The 16,731-nt window shown below is 56.0% G+C and overlaps 7 protein-coding genes and 1 non-coding gene across 8 annotated transcripts; 5 read left to right on the plus strand and 3 right to left on the minus strand.

Moving 5' to 3' along the window:
• Positions 1 to 3: 3 nt before the first annotated feature.
• DICSQDRAFT_t177 lies at positions 4 to 77 on the minus strand. Its single transcript has one exon. It is a non-coding gene; the product is annotated as a tRNA-Val (tRNA).
• Positions 78 to 1,239: 1,162 nt separating this feature from the next.
• DICSQDRAFT_140533 (glycoside hydrolase family 61 protein) lies at positions 1,240 to 3,257 on the plus strand. Its single transcript, XM_007369961.1, has 5 exons — positions 1,240 to 1,981; positions 2,049 to 2,515; positions 2,575 to 2,661; positions 2,724 to 2,750; positions 2,810 to 3,257. Exons 1-5 carry the CDS (start codon positions 1,927 to 1,929, stop codon positions 2,861 to 2,863), a joined length of 690 nt encoding a protein of 229 aa, XP_007370023.1. The 5' UTR covers positions 1,240 to 1,926; the 3' UTR covers positions 2,864 to 3,257.
• Positions 3,258 to 3,295: 38 nt separating this feature from the next.
• On the plus strand, positions 3,296 to 4,564 carry DICSQDRAFT_140534 (uncharacterized protein). Its single transcript, XM_007369962.1, has 4 exons — positions 3,296 to 3,853; positions 3,914 to 3,961; positions 4,013 to 4,284; positions 4,340 to 4,564. The coding sequence occupies exons 1-3, from the start codon at positions 3,846 to 3,848 to the stop codon at positions 4,182 to 4,184; spliced, it is 228 nt and encodes a 75-aa protein (XP_007370024.1). The 5' UTR covers positions 3,296 to 3,845; the 3' UTR covers positions 4,185 to 4,284; positions 4,340 to 4,564.
• Positions 4,565 to 5,371: 807 nt separating this feature from the next.
• Positions 5,372 to 6,906, plus strand: DICSQDRAFT_69888 (glycoside hydrolase family 16 protein; the record flags this gene model as incomplete). The annotated part of the gene is made up of 4 exons (XM_007369963.1): positions 5,372 to 5,547; positions 5,876 to 6,183; positions 6,332 to 6,808; positions 6,866 to 6,906. The coding sequence occupies 4 exons, from the start codon at positions 5,372 to 5,374 to the stop codon at positions 6,904 to 6,906; spliced, it is 1,002 nt and encodes a 333-aa protein (XP_007370025.1).
• A 1,929-nt stretch (positions 6,907 to 8,835) lies between these two features.
• DICSQDRAFT_69925 (peroxin 7) lies at positions 8,836 to 10,128 on the minus strand (the record flags this gene model as incomplete). The annotated part of the gene is made up of 5 exons (XM_007369964.1): positions 8,836 to 8,989; positions 9,052 to 9,530; positions 9,595 to 9,708; positions 9,751 to 9,883; positions 9,935 to 10,128. The coding sequence occupies 5 exons, from the start codon at positions 10,126 to 10,128 to the stop codon at positions 8,836 to 8,838; spliced, it is 1,074 nt and encodes a 357-aa protein (XP_007370026.1).
• A 94-nt stretch (positions 10,129 to 10,222) lies between these two features.
• DICSQDRAFT_183322 (DHS-like NAD/FAD-binding domain-containing protein) lies at positions 10,223 to 12,014 on the plus strand (the record flags this gene model as incomplete). The annotated part of the gene is made up of 10 exons (XM_007369965.1): positions 10,223 to 10,434; positions 10,489 to 10,498; positions 10,549 to 10,592; positions 10,650 to 10,661; positions 10,717 to 10,921; positions 10,989 to 11,129; positions 11,191 to 11,336; positions 11,388 to 11,459; positions 11,525 to 11,665; positions 11,746 to 12,014. 10 exons carry the CDS (start codon positions 10,223 to 10,225, stop codon positions 11,855 to 11,857), a joined length of 1,095 nt encoding a protein of 364 aa, XP_007370027.1. The 3' UTR covers positions 11,858 to 12,014.
• A 266-nt stretch (positions 12,015 to 12,280) lies between these two features.
• Positions 12,281 to 13,189, minus strand: DICSQDRAFT_174150 (uncharacterized protein; the record flags this gene model as incomplete). Its single annotated transcript, XM_007369966.1, has 2 exons — positions 12,281 to 12,448; positions 12,593 to 13,189. The coding sequence occupies 2 exons, from the start codon at positions 13,187 to 13,189 to the stop codon at positions 12,281 to 12,283; spliced, it is 765 nt and encodes a 254-aa protein (XP_007370028.1).
• Positions 13,190 to 15,125: 1,936 nt separating this feature from the next.
• DICSQDRAFT_140535 (uncharacterized protein) lies at positions 15,126 to 16,497 on the plus strand. Its single transcript, XM_007369967.1, has 4 exons — positions 15,126 to 15,880; positions 15,933 to 16,226; positions 16,277 to 16,285; positions 16,346 to 16,497. Exon 1 carries the CDS (start codon positions 15,366 to 15,368, stop codon positions 15,810 to 15,812), a length of 447 nt encoding a protein of 148 aa, XP_007370029.1. The 5' UTR covers positions 15,126 to 15,365; the 3' UTR covers positions 15,813 to 15,880; positions 15,933 to 16,226; positions 16,277 to 16,285; positions 16,346 to 16,497.
• Positions 16,498 to 16,731: the final 234 nt, after the last annotated feature.

Below are 16,731 nucleotides of genomic sequence, written 5' to 3' on the forward strand. Positions count from 1 at the left end.
AATTGAGTCGGCCCAGGTTCGAACTGAGGACCTTCTGTGTGTTAGACAGATGCGATAACCAACTACGCCACCGACCCATGTCACTCGGCTAACATATGCTTAACATATAAGCAAACCTGCCAACTTGAAAATTGTCGAACTGCGAGATCCTTGTACATACTATCGCGACCCCAGTGTTCGGACAGACCCCAGTGTTCGGACAGACCCCAGTGTTCGGACAGACCCCAGTGTTCGGACAGACCCCAGTGTTCGGACAGACCCCAGTGTTCGGACAGACCCCAGTGTTCGGACAGACCCCAGTGTTCGGACAGACCCCAGTGTTCGGACAGACCCCAGTGTTCGGACAAACGACCGTATCTCCGTCATTGTCCACTCGATAAACTTGCAAGTTGGAAGGTAGGTGCCCATATGTGTTCCAAATAAGCAGCAAAACGAACTGAATTTATATCATAAAGCCTTGGGGCGATCTTGCAGAAGGGAGTGGTGCAACCCTTCCCTATCAAAGCTTCGGGAGTCTCGCTTCGTATACCTCTTCGGGCGCTTCCATACAAATTTCGTGTATGTATTTCTACCTACGCATATTACTCACTACCCAATTTTCCGAGGCCTGCTCAGGGGAACACAGAGGAGAAACAAGAAGCAGCCCTCAAGGGCGTGACACTGCAGCCACAGTTTGACTCTCCGACTTGCTCGGGATGCTCGGCTAAGGCTCATCAAGCTGGAGAACGGGGATTCCCCGAAGACCGGCAGGTGTCGGCAAGCGTGACAGATCGTGACCTGCTGTGCGGAGAATTGTCCGAACACTGGGGTCAGGCCCTGTATATCCTGTCTCCATTGCTCGTGTCTCCTTCAATATGTCTTATGTTTGGCACGTAGTCTATGCATATGCATCTCCTTTTGCATGCCAATATTGAGCATTATCGGAGTTCAGGAAAGTACATAAAACGAAGGGTTTTCGCAGCGGGCGCCTTTTTGTCCGAACACTGGGGTCGCGATAGTAGACCCTTCAAGTTGATCTCAATGACCATGCTCACGAGCACAGATGGCACAGTCCTCACGGGCCGCATTGCGATGCGCAATCGCGTCCAGGTTCTCTGCTCATGTCGAAAAATGCTCGGTTATGTGTCGGCATGCTTCATACGTAGGAGGCCACGGACGATCGGCTGAGTGAGCCTGCACGGAGCGTCAAGCGAGCTCTCCCTGCACGCATATGCCCATTCACCAAAATAACGGGTTCTTCGGCCAATTATATCCGCGCATACAGATACAGAACACTAATTTGTAGCACTGCCGCTGAGGCCTGAGGACCAATGACTGGTCTCGCGACCGACGTCCGATGTTCCAATTCACCCATCCGTCTAGACGTCGCAGATATTTCCAGCGCTGGCATTCGCGTGTCCGACCATCTGCCTGGGGCCCCACACCAACCAGATTCGGGGAAGGTGCTTCGGTACACATTCGGGAAATCGGATGGTTATACGTCGGAAGGAGTCGACCTTGCCATTCATGTTGTCATCATTGCTGTGCAACCTCTCAGGTCAGCTGCCATGCATCGAACCAACATGGATATCACGTTCGGAGCTCACCACCCAATCACTCGCTGCGAAACCTGCAAAAGTAGCGCGATAAGCATGCCCACGTCCTCGACGACCTCGGATAAAGGCGATCGCGCCTCGGGTCAACTTGCTTCTAAACGGTGGCCGCGGGCTAGAAGAAGCGTGTTCGACGTTGGATGCTATTCTGCCGCACTCCACAACGCAAGTCGACGCTCGGATGGCCACATCCGCAATGCCGTCCTCTCGTGCCGCACGGAAGGAATGGACACCATGCTGCACGGCGGAAATGCGCCGCTGCAGTACCATATAAAAGCGCGTCGACAAGAGACGGTGCCAACCAGAACCAGAAGCCCTTCGGTCTTCCCGCAAGATGTTCAAGTCCGTCGTCGCCCTCGTCACCCTCGCTGCTTCGGCGGCTGCCCATTGTGAGCTTTCTCTGCTTGCCAATGTCCTCGGACCAATCGTACTGATTCACTCACTCGCCTCGCGCAGACACCTTCCCCTCGCTCGTCGTCGATGGCACGACGACGCCAGCGTGGGTGAACGTCCGCAAGACGAACAACTTCAACACCCAGGCGCCCGTCACCGACGTCACCTCGGCCGACTTCCGCTGCTACGACTCGCAGACGGACCCGACCGCGGAGACGATCACCGTGCAGGCCGGCCAGCCCTTGGGCATCATGTCCGACGGCACGATCTACCACCCCGGCGTCGTGAACGTCTACATGGCCAAGGCCCCCGGGGACGTGAGCAGCTTCGCCGGCGACGGCGACGTGTGGTTCAAGGTGTACCAGATCTCGGCCGTGACCGACGGCGGGCAGAGCATCACGTTCCCCGCCGAGGGCGTCCCTGGAGTCACCTTCACGCTCCCGGAGGCCCTGCCCAGCGGGCAGTACCTCGTCCGCATGGAGGCGATCGCGCTGCACGTCGCGTCGACCTACGGCGGTGCGCAGTTCTACGTGAGTTCACAACGCGTCGGGGGAGGAAGGGCATGCGCTTACCGACTGCCACGCCACAGATCTCCTGCGGACAAGTCAACGTCGAGAACGGAGGCAGCGGCACGCCTGGTCCTCTCGTCGCCATCCCGGGTGTCTACACCGGCTACGTACGTCTCTGTTCCATCTCATCTTCGTCAACTTCAGCTGACAGACATTCGCCTGCCGACAGGAGCCCGGCATCCTCATCAACATTAACGTGAGTTCATTCACCAGCTCCGTCTCCAGAGGAACCTTGCTGACCGGCGATATATGCAGTACCCCATCCCCAAGAACTACACCCAGCCCGGCCCCGCTGTCTGGTCAGGGTGAAAAGTCTCGATCGGGTCTCTGCAGTAGCTGTATCAATTATCGTCAATGTATCGCAACTTGTGGCATACCCTCTGTCAAGGGCGCCCCTCAATCCCCCGCGTGCGAACGCGAGCGTCCCCAATCCGCAGCATCGTGAAGCATGAGACATACAGAGATGCTGTCGACGTCAACTGAAGTCGCCGGTCTGTCAGCGATTATCACAGCAAATGGCGTTCGGGCCAGCGCTCCGATATCACCTTCGTCGAACCAAAGACCGAACAAACGTGCATGCTTTATCTTACCTTTGTGCAGCCGCGTACTACGAAGCTCGCGCTTATATGCGCCTTCTTGCATCGCACGAGAACTCGGCCGTCCGATCGCAGCCTCACCGTCCGGGGCTCGCTCCGTGTCCGTCAGTCGGCGCACCGCCCTTCTTCCTCTAGCCATAGTATGCGACTATGCGTGTGAGGCGCAGTGACTTGAGAAACGCCGACCAGTGCACAAGCAGATGATCCGCAGTCCGCAGCTGGGACATTACGTTGGCTGAGCCCATGGAGGTTGTGTTCGGAAGGGTCGGTCGAGACGCCGGCGGTATGTAGGGCGTACGGGATGGTGGGACTTGAAAGACGAGCGATGATGCTGGGTATCAGATGCTCGTCCGGGATTGTTGGAGCCTCGCGAGCGCGCGCTTGGGAGCGCAGAAGAGAGGTGGGGTAGGATGTATACCCGGAGGCGTGCAATGAGCACTCGGCTCTCTATCTGGAGAAAACAGGATGTGATCCGTTTTGGCGGCTTCGTCCTGGACCACCATCGTACCTACCGCGAACAAAGTGTTCTGCAGATCGGTCCTTGAAGCAATGGGGGCATACGTGCTTGGTCGGTGAACCATCAGAGCGTACCGATCGCAAGGGATAAGTTAGCTGGATGACAAGAACTACCCTTCTGCGATTGATAGCTGTGTAGAAGCAGCATCCGGATAGATGTAAAGAGCGTCGATATACTTATGTCGTCCTATCCAACAAATATCAGGTCAGTAATCGAACAGAACACTTCACAGACAGTACCACCTACCCTCGCACACGCCACGCCGAAGCGGCATTCCTCAACGCAGCGACAACGCTGCTCAACAGTCCAATGGCGCTCATCTTCTCGAGAAGGACTTCTACTTACATGCTCAGATCTCGACGCCGTCTGTCATATCAGCGGACTTCAGATCGAGCTTCAGAGATGGGCCTTCATGCACGACGGCGAGGATGCCGTTCCCCGGACATCAGCGGCGTCGTCTTCGTCGCCCCGGTCTTCGTCAGTCCTTGCGCTATACATCAAAATCCAAGCTGCGTAGACCGTGTGAGAAAGTATGGCGTCCGTCATAGAGACTCCCAAGCAGGAAAAGGGGCACCAGTCGCTGGAGGAGAACATCCGAGTGCATGCGCGGATGGTTCCTGGGAAGATGCACTGGTAGGTGGAGCGTTAGATAGATGAGCGGACCCAACGTACGTATCAAGTCAGGCAGATCTCTCGGAGTCCTCACACTGCATCATGCATCGACAGCCCCGAGCGGTACTTGATATGCTGCTCCAATTGCAGGGCTGGACTGTGGAGTGGACTTCCACGAGGTACGGAGAATGATGGCCGCAGGCCGAGGGATGATACATATGTACACGTTCGAATGCTTTCGGGTCGGGCGAGGCTCCGGATGAACGAGAAGAACGTAACAGCGACCGAGATTCTCCAGGAAGACAAGAGTCGAGGTACAGGTGATACTGCGTTTTGCAGGCGCGGAGGTGTAGAGTTGCTCCATGCCGGCGGCGTGGATGCGGCGCCACTTTCCGGTGAACTTTGATTGAAAAAAGATATCATTATTTTGAGCTCTTACCGCAGGATCTGTATCTTGTGCTTGGAAGAGTTGTTGCCAAGGGAGTGCGCACACCGCCAGTAACCACACTCCCGCCAGTCGTAACTCGAGAGGGCGGAGCCGGAGGCGGGAGACTTGGCGGGACTCGGTTGCTACGCGACGCAGTAAGGGGCGGCGTGGCTGTGCCGCGATCGATAAGCCGGCCCAACTTTGTGCATCCTCGACGTTCCCTTACGTCCGTCCACCGAGTTTCTCCCCGACTCAAAGCAAAAGCGACAGACGGCTGTGTTCATAGCAGCGACGAAACAATGACCTGTTGCGTCGAGTAATTGTGGTGGGGGTGAAGACCACTGCTCTTGAAGGGAGACGGGAACAAAAGGTGTCGCAGAGACGCGTGGGAGGCAAAGGCGGAATGAATGGGGACTGGCATTGTTGATGGACGCATGTGGCGAGTCCGCGGCAAGCGCAGGCGCAGGGACCAGAATCGTTCGCTTTGCGCGTTTTTATACAACGCTTCGACCCTCTCCGCTTTCTTCTGTCCCCCCGACCTATTTGATCCCCTTGTCCTCCCAGGACTCCGTCCCTTTCCCTCACCATCCTCTCCTTCAGAGCCCCACACTCTTTCAAAGGCTTCTAGACTCCCTCCATCTCAACCGACTCAGACGAACGACATCATGTTTGGCGCTCTCGCTGCCCTCGTTCTCTCTCTCGCTGCCTCTGCCTCTGCCCTTGCGCCCCACCATAGCGCGCAGCTGCGTCGTCACAATGCCCGTGGTACGAACGTGACCTTTGCTCCGCGGAGCACTTCCTACAAGCTTGTGGACGAATTCTCTGGCCAGAACTTCTTCGAGTGAGTGATTTCTTCCAGGCGCTCCATTATGGAGGCTATGTATGTGTTCGCCTTCATGGGTTGTGCATGTCGGTCATGGATCGATTCACGGGCTCAAGGGAAACATGCTGCAACTGCTGTCATCTCCGGTGACTACATTGATAGCATCCGCGCGCCGCCATGGTGTGCAATGTTTTGCTGAAAGGAAGTTTGAACGGAGAGGCCTTCGAGCCCAAGCATGGACACACGGAAGTATGAATTGACAACGCCGCGCCCCTTGTGTCCTGTCAATCGCCTGCCAACTCCCGCCGATCCTCCCGTCACGTCTAACCGAACTCCCTCTCCGCAGCGGCTGGGACTTCTTCACCGACGCCGACCCGACCCACGGCCTCGTTAACTTCGTCGACGGCGACGCCGCCAAGAAGCTCGCATACGTCCAGTCCGACAACACCATCGTCCTCGCCGTCGACGACTCGGACGGTGTCCCCGTCGGCGGCAAGCGCAACTCGATCCGCATCAGCTCCAAGAAGTCGTGGACGCGCGGCCTCTTCGTCGCCGACATCTTCGCCATGCCCCACGGGTGCGGCGTCTGGCCCGCGTACTGGTCCCTCGGCAACGGCGCGGACTGGCCGAACGCTGGCGAGATCGACATCATCGGTGAGTCGCCGTTCTTATGACGCTTGTCCTTTTCGCCGGCGCCGCGTGCATGTGTGCCGCGCGATGCAGGCTTCTAGCTGCGCACTAGGGACGCTCTCCCCTTCATCTCCGTCGCCCATGAACGCAAGCTGACGCGCGGACGTCGCAGAGGGCGTGAACACCAACACCAAGAACCAGGTCACGCTGCACTCGGGGCCGGGCTGCACCCTCGACAAGGCCGCGCACGCGCTCGCGGACGTCCTCGGCACGAGCTGCGCGTCCTCGAACGGCGACAACGCCGGGTGCGCGTACCAGCAGACGCAGAACACGTCCTTCGGGCACGGCTTCAACATGCAGGCCGGCGGCGTCTTCGCGCACACGCTCGAGGCGGACGGCATCTCCGTCTGGTTCTTCGACCGCGACGCGATCCCGGCCGACGTCGCGAGCAAGCAGCCAGACCCCGCGAGCTGGGGCACGCCCACCGCGTACTTCCCGAACACGCAGTGCGACATCATGAGCCACTTCTTGGCGCAGAACTTGATCTTCGACATCACCGTGTGCGGCGACTGGGCGGGCTCGGCGTACTCCCAGTCTGGGTGCCCGGCCACTTGCAACGACGCTGTTGCGAACTCGAGCAACTTCAATCGTGCGTATCAATCACCTTGGGTTTGGTTTGCAGTGGGACTAATCACGCCGTGAACAGTCGCTCAGTGGAAGATCAGCTCTGTCCGTGTCTACCAGTAGACGCTTACGGCCCTAGACGTCAGAAGCCTACAGCTACCCGCATAGTGACATCGCTCTCTTGTCTCTCTCGTTGCTTGCTTTCCCTGCCCTTGATAATACTTGCCCGTCCCCCGGCATGTGCCTTGTGCTTTCTAAGTACTGATTCCTTTTACTACGTTACATGGTATATCTCTTCCTTTTTCGATGGGGATGGGCTGCTTGCACATGCTTTACGCGATGCCTATCTACTTCCGTCGGTATCCGTTCTTCCCAAACGCTGCCGACGATTAGTGATGCCAGTGCTCGCCACTTCGCCTCACTCGTCGCGTCTAGATATGCACGCGGGGCGGTGCCCTGCTGACCCAATGATGACCTTGCCAGACAACGTCTCCAACTGGAGTCCTAGGTGCTGACGCGGCTCGGGCTTGTTACATTCCTGCGGTTCTCTCCCCTAGCATACGGCCTCACTCCCGTTTCTTTGTATCGCATAGATTCAAGACATCATTGTAACCCTTACATACATGCATCGACGATTGCAATGGTCACCTAGAAGGACATCCGTCCATGTGCCCTCGAACTCGGTGTGCCTGCACGTGTGGTCCACAAGAGGGCACGCGGTTCCCTCCGTCTTGGCGGCGACGACACAACCCTCCACGTCATAGCAACGCTTCAGCGCTAGCGATGCAACGACGAGGCCATCGCTCCCACCGACGTGCCATGGCAGAGGGCGAGTCGCGACGACCGGAGGGAGGCGGGGCGACGCATGCGGCACGGCGTGCCCCAAGTAGGGTTATATACCTTTCAGCCCCCACTTCCGAGGCCATAAATATCGCGCAGTCGCAGTGATCGCACGCGGGTGGAGCAGACCGCAGGAGCTTCTTCCTTTGTTTCGCGCATCGCCTGATATACGTATGAGTGATGAGGATGCCGGAAGGACACCCGGCATGGGTCCTATCATACGTATCAGATCATACGTTGAGCGATCGAGCAGAGAAGGGAAGCTTACTCGTGGGGGTGTACTGAACGTGAGTCGGAATGCGCGTTTGGGGTACTCGAACTGTGGCGTTCAGGAAGTGAATGATGTATTCGAGACAGCATGATAGATGTGGTGACCGGATGCTGAATGCGACGAGCCATATTGCGGATGAGAGTTACAAGAGTAATTGACATGCTCTGTCTACGATCTGGGTTGTGAACAGAGATGGGAAGGCATGCATAGTGAAGGTTTGACGTCTCTTGTAACTCTAAAGCGACCGTCAGCGTCTCATGTTTTATGACAGCGAGAAGTGATATGTGCTGAACACAGAAGGGAAGTATCAGCAGCAGGATCCCAACAGGCTCGTGAACTTGCTCCGAAGGCGGCGACGGCCCTCAAAGACGCTACAGCCTCAGATTTCCAAAGTCCCACAGTGCAGGAATGGGCGGGGGGGGGCGGACTCAGACACCGTCGTGTACGAATCGCACGGTACACGACGAACCCCCGCCTTCTGGCAATTCTGCGCAGCATAGGTCAGATAGAGGCGAAGGCATACGCGCGAAATGTCCGGAATGCTGTGTGCGCTTCAAACGATTATGACGCGAAAACCCGGACAGTTGAATGAGAACGGTCCGAGCTTCGTAATGATTCGCACTAGTGTGTGATCGTCTAAAGATAAGTACGCACCTGGCCATCGCTGTATGACACTGCGACAATGATACCGCGGTCCAATGGATACCACCATTCCACCGCCAGCCGAACCTCGGAATGCTCCTGCACGGGGAACCTCACCCCTAATCAGACCCTGTTCCAAAGGAATGTTAGAAGCAAGACTGAAGCGCGAGGGAGCCCACAGTGGGACACTCATAGCGTTGAACTTCACAACACGGCGATTGGAGCTGATGTGGCTTCGAGAGCGGCCAAGTCGTTAGACCAAAAAAGCAGCCCAGCGATGTGCGAACGCTATAACGATACTATACACGGAATACATTCAGCCGACAATCCCAACTACAGCTGGCCAGTACGCCTTCGTCATACAGAGACCATCCGCAACCAACCACAAATTCTGTGTGAGGATCGTGAATGTACAACAGGTGCCCTGCGCCGGGCTGCGGCGTCGTCGACCATCTGCCTCAGCCTCCATCAGCTGCATCCCCAAGGGACGAGAGCCAGGATGATAGGGCACTCACACTCTACACGTCATATCATAGCTCGCGCTCGCGATCACGTCCGGCCTGTGCGGGCTCCACTGCACCTTCCTCACCGCATACTCATGCCCCGCCAGATGCGCCTCGCACACCCCGCCCACCGCCGGGTTCTGCGCCGCATCCGGACCGAGCTTGACCATGCGGCAGTCCCAGACCTTGATGGCCTTGTCGACGCCCGCGCTCGCGAGCAGCCACGGGCGGTACTTGTTCCAGTCGAGCGTGAGCACCTCCCCGCCCGACGCGGGGATCGTGAGCGCCGCGGCCGCCAGGGGCGCTGTGAAGGAGTTCGCGCCGGGCGCGGAGGGCATGTAGGCGGGGGAGCGGAGGTCGAAGATGCGGACGGTGCCGTCCGTGGAGCAGGTCGCGACGGTGTCGGGTTGGTGTGGGGAGAAGAGCGCTTGGTAGACGCAGGAGGGGTGTGCTTGGAGGGTTGTTAGTGAGCGCGGGCGGTCGGGTGTCCACTGCGCACGACAGTAGGTTCAGTGAGAGAGTCACACTGTACTCGGGACTGGGGAGACGACATACGAGCTTCACTGTTCCATCCCAAGATGAGGATATGAACTGGTCCTTAGCGATGTTGGACCAGTCAACGGAGAAGACTTCTCGCGTGTGTTCTTGCCATGCGCGTATTGGTAGGTCCTAGATGCGCTTGCGGCACTTTGGATCTGGAAGACAGCGCACCGAGATACGTGCAGAACCTACCTTGATCATGACATCCCATAGCTTGATAGATCCGTCTCCCGATGCCGTTACGAGCTGGTTTTCATGTATCTCGGACCAAGCGGCATCGTACAAACCGTCCTGTGTCTCATAACTAGACACCTCAAATCGGAATGTCTTCAGCGACAAGGTTAGGCTTACTCACAACTTGTCAATACCAGGCTGAGGCAATCCGCCAGGCCCTAGACCAAGTCCGACTATGTGCAACCTTCCGTTCCCTACAAGTCCGTAATTCGCGGAGGACGCAAGCGCGAGCCTATTGTTGTGAAAGGGCGACCAAGCAATGCCGTAGTGCGCAAAGCCAGGGGTATGGAGTACTCCCGGTAACGGCCTGTTCATCGTTGAAGCTATTTGAGGAGGGTGCGAGGTCGTTTGTGGAGGAAGCGCGGGGTAGAAGAAGGCTGAGCGAGGACGAGCGCGGGCGCTGTATCACATGCGTGTCTCTGTTCCTACCATTCCGGACGCCGTCCTCCGGACTGCAAACTCTCAGAACAGACGAATAGCTCCTGCTCTTGCCATCGAACGCATCTCCGCCTTTCTCTCTAATGGAAACACTGCCGTCATAACCGGGGCTGGAGTGAGCGTGGACTCGGGTATCCGCGCGTATAGAGGGGAGCACGGTAGTTACTTGAACCCAAATTATAAGTCCGTCATTTCTGCGCATATCCTCATCACACTAAAATCCTGACATTTTTGCAGGCCAATATTTGTATGTTTCGATTGTTTTAGCTAGAAGGATCGCAACTGAGAATGCCATAGTATCATGAGTTAATGGAAGCCACACCTAGAGGAACGGGGTTTAGGTGAGTGACTGAGTAAAGCTCGCCCCGCTCCCTACTTGAAGCTCAAGTCCTCGACAGGCAACGATACTGGTAAGTATTGTGACTCTCGAGACCTGATGGAGCATAACTCTGAACTACTGCGAAGGCTCCGCTCGTACCTCGGTTACCCACCCGTCCGAGATGCACAAGCCAACCCCACACACTACGCCCTCGCTGCACTCCAGTACTCATCCGTCACCCCTCACATTATAACACAAAACGTAGATGGGCTGCATCACAAAGCCATCAAAGACGTTTGGCACGAGTCACGACGAAACCAGGGCATCCTCGAGCTACACGGAACATTACATGTAGGTTATCCTGCACAACTCGGCGACTACTTCGGCAGACTGACTCAGCCATGCCGCTCGTCTGTAGAGAGTACGATGTTCTCATGGGCATGCAATAGACAGACAGACATTTCAGGAGAGGCTCGGAATTGCGAACCCGAAGTGGAAGGCGTTTGCAGAGGAGCTGGAGCGCACAGGAGCCCGACCCCGAACGAACCCGGATGGAGATGTAGGTATCGCTTCTTACTTGAGACTGCGAGCCATGCACATACTCACTGTCGGATTGGTAGGTGGTCCTCCCTGAGGGGACGGAGTACGACACGTTCGTCCTACCAGATTGTCCCGACTGTCTGAAGGAGAACCGCGTGAACGACCTGCTGAAGCCTGAGGTCATTTTCTTTGGCGAGTCGATTCCTGCACCCGTGAAGGATCGATCGTGAGCGTTGCCTCTGTACCCTTATTCGCTTGGAACTGACGGAACCTGCAGGTTCGAGATCGTAGATTCCAGCGACAGACTGTTCGTCGTCGGTACGACACTGGCCACATTTTCCGCATTTCGGTACGTACATCCTCCGTGAACCCTTCGCTAGGTCCCTTTTGACGTGATCGTTGTCTTTCATGCAGGTTAGTCAAATACGCCATTGAGCATCACAAGCCCGTTCTTCTCCTCAATATCGGCCCCACGCGCGCAGACCAGCTCGTCGGTATCGAGACGATCGAAATCCCGGCTGGCTCCGTTATGCGGGAGGTCGTGAAGGGGGTATTGTGAGTCGTCGTGCCTTACTCATCATGTCAGCTTCTAGTCGCCTTCATCATGCTCAGACCTTGTCTGCGTGTTTGTGCAGGGGGAGCAGCGCCGACCGCGACGCTGTTGTCGCGAAGATGTTGTCCAGCGGCGTTGTTAGGACGCCACCTGGGGACTACGACGACCCCGTGCCAAAACCGACGGGAGTCTAACCGTGGACGCACAAGGTCTTCTAGGACGTATTGGGTATACTATATCATGTACGACGACAGGGTGTGGGTAATCATCGTCAGCTTCAGAGATATGCTGTGGCTGAGTGACTAGTGGCTAGCGTGTACACCCGAGCAGGTTTGTGTGGTCGGCAATCGCGTTCATAGGGGCGAGAATGACCGTCTGGGATGCATCGCGTCCGGTTCTTTCGCCAATTTGGTCTAACAAGTTGACAACCGAGGAAGCTGAACTTAGGTCGACGACAGAATCACTTCTATGATGGGATACACTATCCGAGGGCGGAAGACATGAAAAGCAAAGCGACATGTTTGGGCCACAGCGAGACGAACTAAACAGGCAGACATAACAGCGCAGCAAGGACCGCAACACTAGTACGAGTCCGAAGTTCGAGAGAAACGGCGTACTTACTCGCCAACAAGTAGCTCATCAACCATGTCTTCGTCCTCGTCTCCTGAATCCGGTTTGTCGCCCTCGTCCAGGGCTATGGCCGGGTCCTCCACTGAGGCAAAGTAGGACTCCAACGCGCAGACGACATGCTCAGAGGCGGTGGTGCGCTCGCACTGAGCGCAATCCTATTTGGAGGCCAATGGAAGTCATGGCGCGAGCATGCTGGGTGAAAATCGAAACACGCTGAGTGAGATTGCCCTGGCCGGCTGTGCATCCATTGTTGGAGTATGTGCCTCTCGAGAGGTGGACGCAATCGCCGGGGCTCGCACCCGCCCGGCGGGTGGCTCAGACGAGGGTGGATCTGATGAGGTGACAGCGACCTCAGGAAATGACGAAGGGGGTATAGGCACCGAAGCGGGAGACGAGAGATCGGGGGCCGGTGGAGAGTGGAACAAGCAGAGTAGCGCCTGGGCGGCCGTTCTTTCGTCTGGTGTCGGTGGAGGGGTGATGGAGTCTAGACAAGGACTGATGGCAGACGTCGCTAGGAGAGTAGTCGTATCCGCATTCTGGGTCTCGATAGCAAGACCCTCAGAGCCAGGCGAAGGGCTTGGATGTGCGGGGAGCGAGTTGGGACTGCGGTCAACGAACTCTGCCCAGGATAGAGGGATCTGTTGTGGGAGACCTGAAGAGATCGATAGGGGCATAACAAGCCCACTGGAGCCAGGCCCGTACTTTGGACGCGCATTCTCGGGGATATAAAGGCTCAAGACCTCAGGAAGATCATAGGGCGACGACGATCGAGAAACGTGTTGTGGTGGAACAGAGACGAGAGTAGAGCTGGAGGGTTGTAGCACTGTCTGGGGAGACAACTCCTGTGTGTAGCCTCCCGCGAGGTCAAGGCTGGACAGGGAGGTCAGCTCAGACATTCCTGTGCTCGAATCGTCCCTGTTGTCTTCGTGAATATTGGCTGCCACCGACTGCGAGAGCGGGTGTTTGGTTTGGGTTTTTCCGCGACGCCCCTTGCAACGCTCACAGACACTTACGCAGACGTGATTCTTTCTCGGCAACTCGACGCATCTCGGGAAGCCTTTTCTGACAATCTCATCCTGATGAATAATGCCGTGCTGTCTCCGGTAGTGTCCCCACCAATGTTCCAAGTCGAAGTAGCCTCCTCGCGGATTGTTCAAAATGATTACCGTGTCGCAGCATTTGCAGCGCACCGCTTGCATAGGCTTCTGACCTTTGATTTTCCAAAGGAGCGCTCCAACAAACCAGTCGGCGTGTAGTTGACCTAAGCGAGCCGTCTGTCCAGCGTTGAACCAAGGCTTGGGAGCGCAGCTGGGGGCAAGTGATTCACAATTGACCCAGGGAGCATTGACAAAAGGATACTCACCCTTTGAAATCCCTCGCTGCAATATGTGGAGGGATTGAATCTTCTGCTCCTTGGAATCGAGCGGGAGGAGGATGAAACTGGGGTGCGAAGTCGTATAGGATGCAACGATGCCCGTCTTCATCTATGATGGAGGCTTCGATGGCTCCTTCCGCCGCGGTTTCGCCTCCATTTACATGCGAGATGGTCCTTCCTGTCTACTTGTCAGATGACAAGGTCCCTGCTACTCGAGGAGTGTTGGACGCAGGATCACGTTGGCAAACGCGCTTATTGCGCCCACCAGGAGCGAGTCGCCGCTGGTGCTCCTCATCATTATTGGCACGACGCTTCCGTGAGGTCCTTTTCTCTTCCGTAGCTGAATGATTGCTTGTTTGGAAGCCGATATGCGGCGATAGGCCCTGCCGGTAAGTTGAGCTGGGTCTGGGATAGTAACGAATTCAATACAACAGTGATTTCAGAGATTACCAGGACCGCTCACCGACGCATACGAGATTGAAAACACTTGCGAGGCATCTGATGAACGACAGATGTGAGGGGAGGGGGAGGACCTGTGTGTTGGTGCAAAGAGTCTACCAGGCAAGTCCTTGCAAGGGAGCCATAGGGCCATCATGTTCCGTTTTATACCGAAAGTAAGATCATGCCTCCCAGAGACGGAAGGAGACCAAGTGCAGTGAGCTGTTGCGGACCTCGAATATAAGTAACCCATTATGGTTTGTTGTGCGGACAAACCGTGGAACAGATACACTAGAAGAGCTGTGGCGGTTCCCCAGGCGAGTATGTCTCGCAGCACATCTGGCGGCGGAGAGGTTGATGATCTGATAGCAAGCTCTCCGCCATAGTATAGAGTAATATGGAGCAAGAAAAAGTCACCCCCGCTACGGTCCACGAGAAGAGCAGAGGCAAGGATGGTGCGGCATTTCCCCGCCCGGCGTCCGTGTTTCCTGTTTTGGGTGGCGGAGTCACACAACGGTCGACTGGGAGTCAGTCACTAATAGATCGGAGCTTCAACGATTAGGGCGCGCAGGGCAGTTGAGTGTAAGAAGACAATTCATTCACTGGCTGCAGCTCGTGGCGATGTGCTATGAGCCTCAGAGCATTCTAGTATGGCAAGGCAAGGCAAGACACAATGTGGATCGTCAGAACTCAAGAACTACGAGAAGACCTACCGGCGCTGTTCGGAACACATGCTGTGCCCCCGGCCGCCCTTCGGGGGATAACACGATATTGGTAGATAGACTGCAGCGTGCAAGCCACGGGCTCCAGAGCACAGGTTTCCCCTGCCAGTGACAGCTGTGCTGCTTACGGAGAGCGGTGAACGAAGATGGAGGTACTTCGTGAGAAATTGCATAACAGGTGAGATACCGAGGGAGTGCGCTGGACCCAGCAGCAAGTCAATCAATTGAATCAACTCAAGGCAGACTTTTCGTAGAACAATGTGTGTAATTCGAGGTGCATACTACAGGAAACTACGGACGTCGTAATAGAAACAGTTGACTCGACAAAGAGAAGACGGGTGACCACCCCTAGTGCAAAACTGAGAAGCAACACGAAGATAGGCAAGTATAGGCTACATCGTTCCTCACGGCAATTGGAAGTCGCGCCTGGCGACATCGCTCTTAGTCATCGTCAAGCAGCTCGTCGACCTTATCCTCCGAATCTGACCAAAGCGCAGGTGAGAGAAACGGCGAGTGGAAAGGAACGCCAGACCTAGGATGCAGTATAGTAGGCACGTCGGCAAAAATACAGGACGAGTCAGCGTTCGCCACAGTCGGCTCGGCGCAAGCTGCAGTGAGGACAGACAGAGACAGGGGATGCAAGAAACTGTACTTCCTCCTTGGGATAACGTAAAGGATGTGGCCATCGGTTCCATCGGAGAGTGCCTCTGGGTTGCTGACTTCATGGCTGTCAAGACGGCCGCAAGGTCTTGCGGCGACGAAGGAGGTGTCGGAGATGTGATGTGGAGGCTAATTGGCGATGACGCTAAATCGGCTGTGGCAGCTGCTGGCTGTAGAGATTGTCGGGGAGAGGGACAATCGATCGGCTCTGGGCTGTGGCGATTGCATGGCGAGGAGTGCCAGTCGCACCGGAGGGGACATCTAAGAAGTCACTTCGCGATGCTTGAGACGGGATGTACAGTTGAGCTGGGATGTTGGACGTAGATCTCTCGCAAGACGTTGTCTGAGACTTCGCATTATGTGCAACTGGCCATGATGGATTCGGTGGAAGACTGTCAAACATGTGTTAGTGACTGAAGAAGTTTTAGAGTCATTGTTGCGTACCCCTATGTAGTCTTCCTTACACTCTGTTTGTGACGGCGACGTTTGTGATTTTGACGATGTTCGCTTACATCGTCATTCTCAGCTCGCCTCTTCTGTACCCCACGAGACCTCAGTGTGTCGGTTTTGGACTGTCGTGCACGGGTCGTCAAGCGTAGCGATCGACGCGGGGTCACTATAGGTATAGGAATGAAGCTCTCGACATCTTGCTGTAGGTGCACAGCAGTCGAAGAGGTGGCGCGAGTCGCGACGCGCGTAGAACGGCGAAGGGCGACTCGCTGTTCGCGTTCGTAACGGCTGATACAAATGAATTGAGCCTGTCAACATGCATGGGGAAGTGCACTCACGTAGATGACCTAGTTTGTACCATCAAAAGATCTCGTTCATTGAAGATTAGCGGGAGAGATGAGCTGTACGCAGTAACTTTAAGAGCCCATCTGAAGAGGGGGCGTCGAACAGATGATGTACACGCGTCGCCATGCCGAACATTTGGAAGAATCACGCCGCCATCATATACCAGGGAATGAACCTGCACGATGGGGCACTCGTGAACCTTGAATATCACGTACCAATCTGGGTTCCTTTCGCGACCGAGTGATGGAACACCCAACCCGCCACTACGAGCCCTAACTGAAGTTGTGGCGACCTCTCTGTCCTGGGTGTACTGAAGCCCCCCAGGAGAATTTCCCGGATAGAATCCCGAAGAACATAGAGCTGAGTCACTACAGAGCCCTCAAACGAAATGAAAGGGAATGTGCTCCTCGCCACGGTCGATGAGGCGAGAGGGAAGGTTGTTCGGCAT

The sequence above is a fragment of the Dichomitus squalens genome (assembly GCF_000275845.1).
Source record: "Dichomitus squalens LYAD-421 SS1 unplaced genomic scaffold DICSQscaffold_59, whole genome shotgun sequence".
Lineage (NCBI taxonomy): Eukaryota > Fungi > Basidiomycota > Agaricomycetes > Polyporales > Polyporaceae > Dichomitus > Dichomitus squalens.

What these genes read in the sequence shown, in the direction of transcription:
- DICSQDRAFT_140533 (XM_007369961.1), top strand. Translation starts at nt 1,927, where the DNA reads ATGTTCAAGTCCGTCGTCGCCCTCGTCACCCTCGCTGCTTCGGCGGCT. An exon ending in CGGGTGTCTACACCGGCTAC is followed by an intron (nt 2,662 to 2,723) that starts GTACGTCTCTGT and finishes GCCTGCCGACAG; the next exon opens with GAGCCCGGCATCCTCATCAA. An exon ending in GCATCCTCATCAACATTAAC is followed by an intron (nt 2,751 to 2,809) that starts GTGAGTTCATTC and finishes CGATATATGCAG; the next exon opens with TACCCCATCCCCAAGAACTA.
- DICSQDRAFT_140534 (XM_007369962.1), top strand. An exon ending in TCCTCAACGCAGCGACAACG is followed by an intron (nt 3,962 to 4,012) that starts CTGCTCAACAGT and finishes ACTTCTACTTAC; the next exon opens with ATGCTCAGATCTCGACGCCG.
- DICSQDRAFT_140535 (XM_007369967.1), top strand. Translation starts at nt 15,366, where the DNA reads ATGCAGTATAGTAGGCACGTCGGCAAAAATACAGGACGAGTCAGCGTT.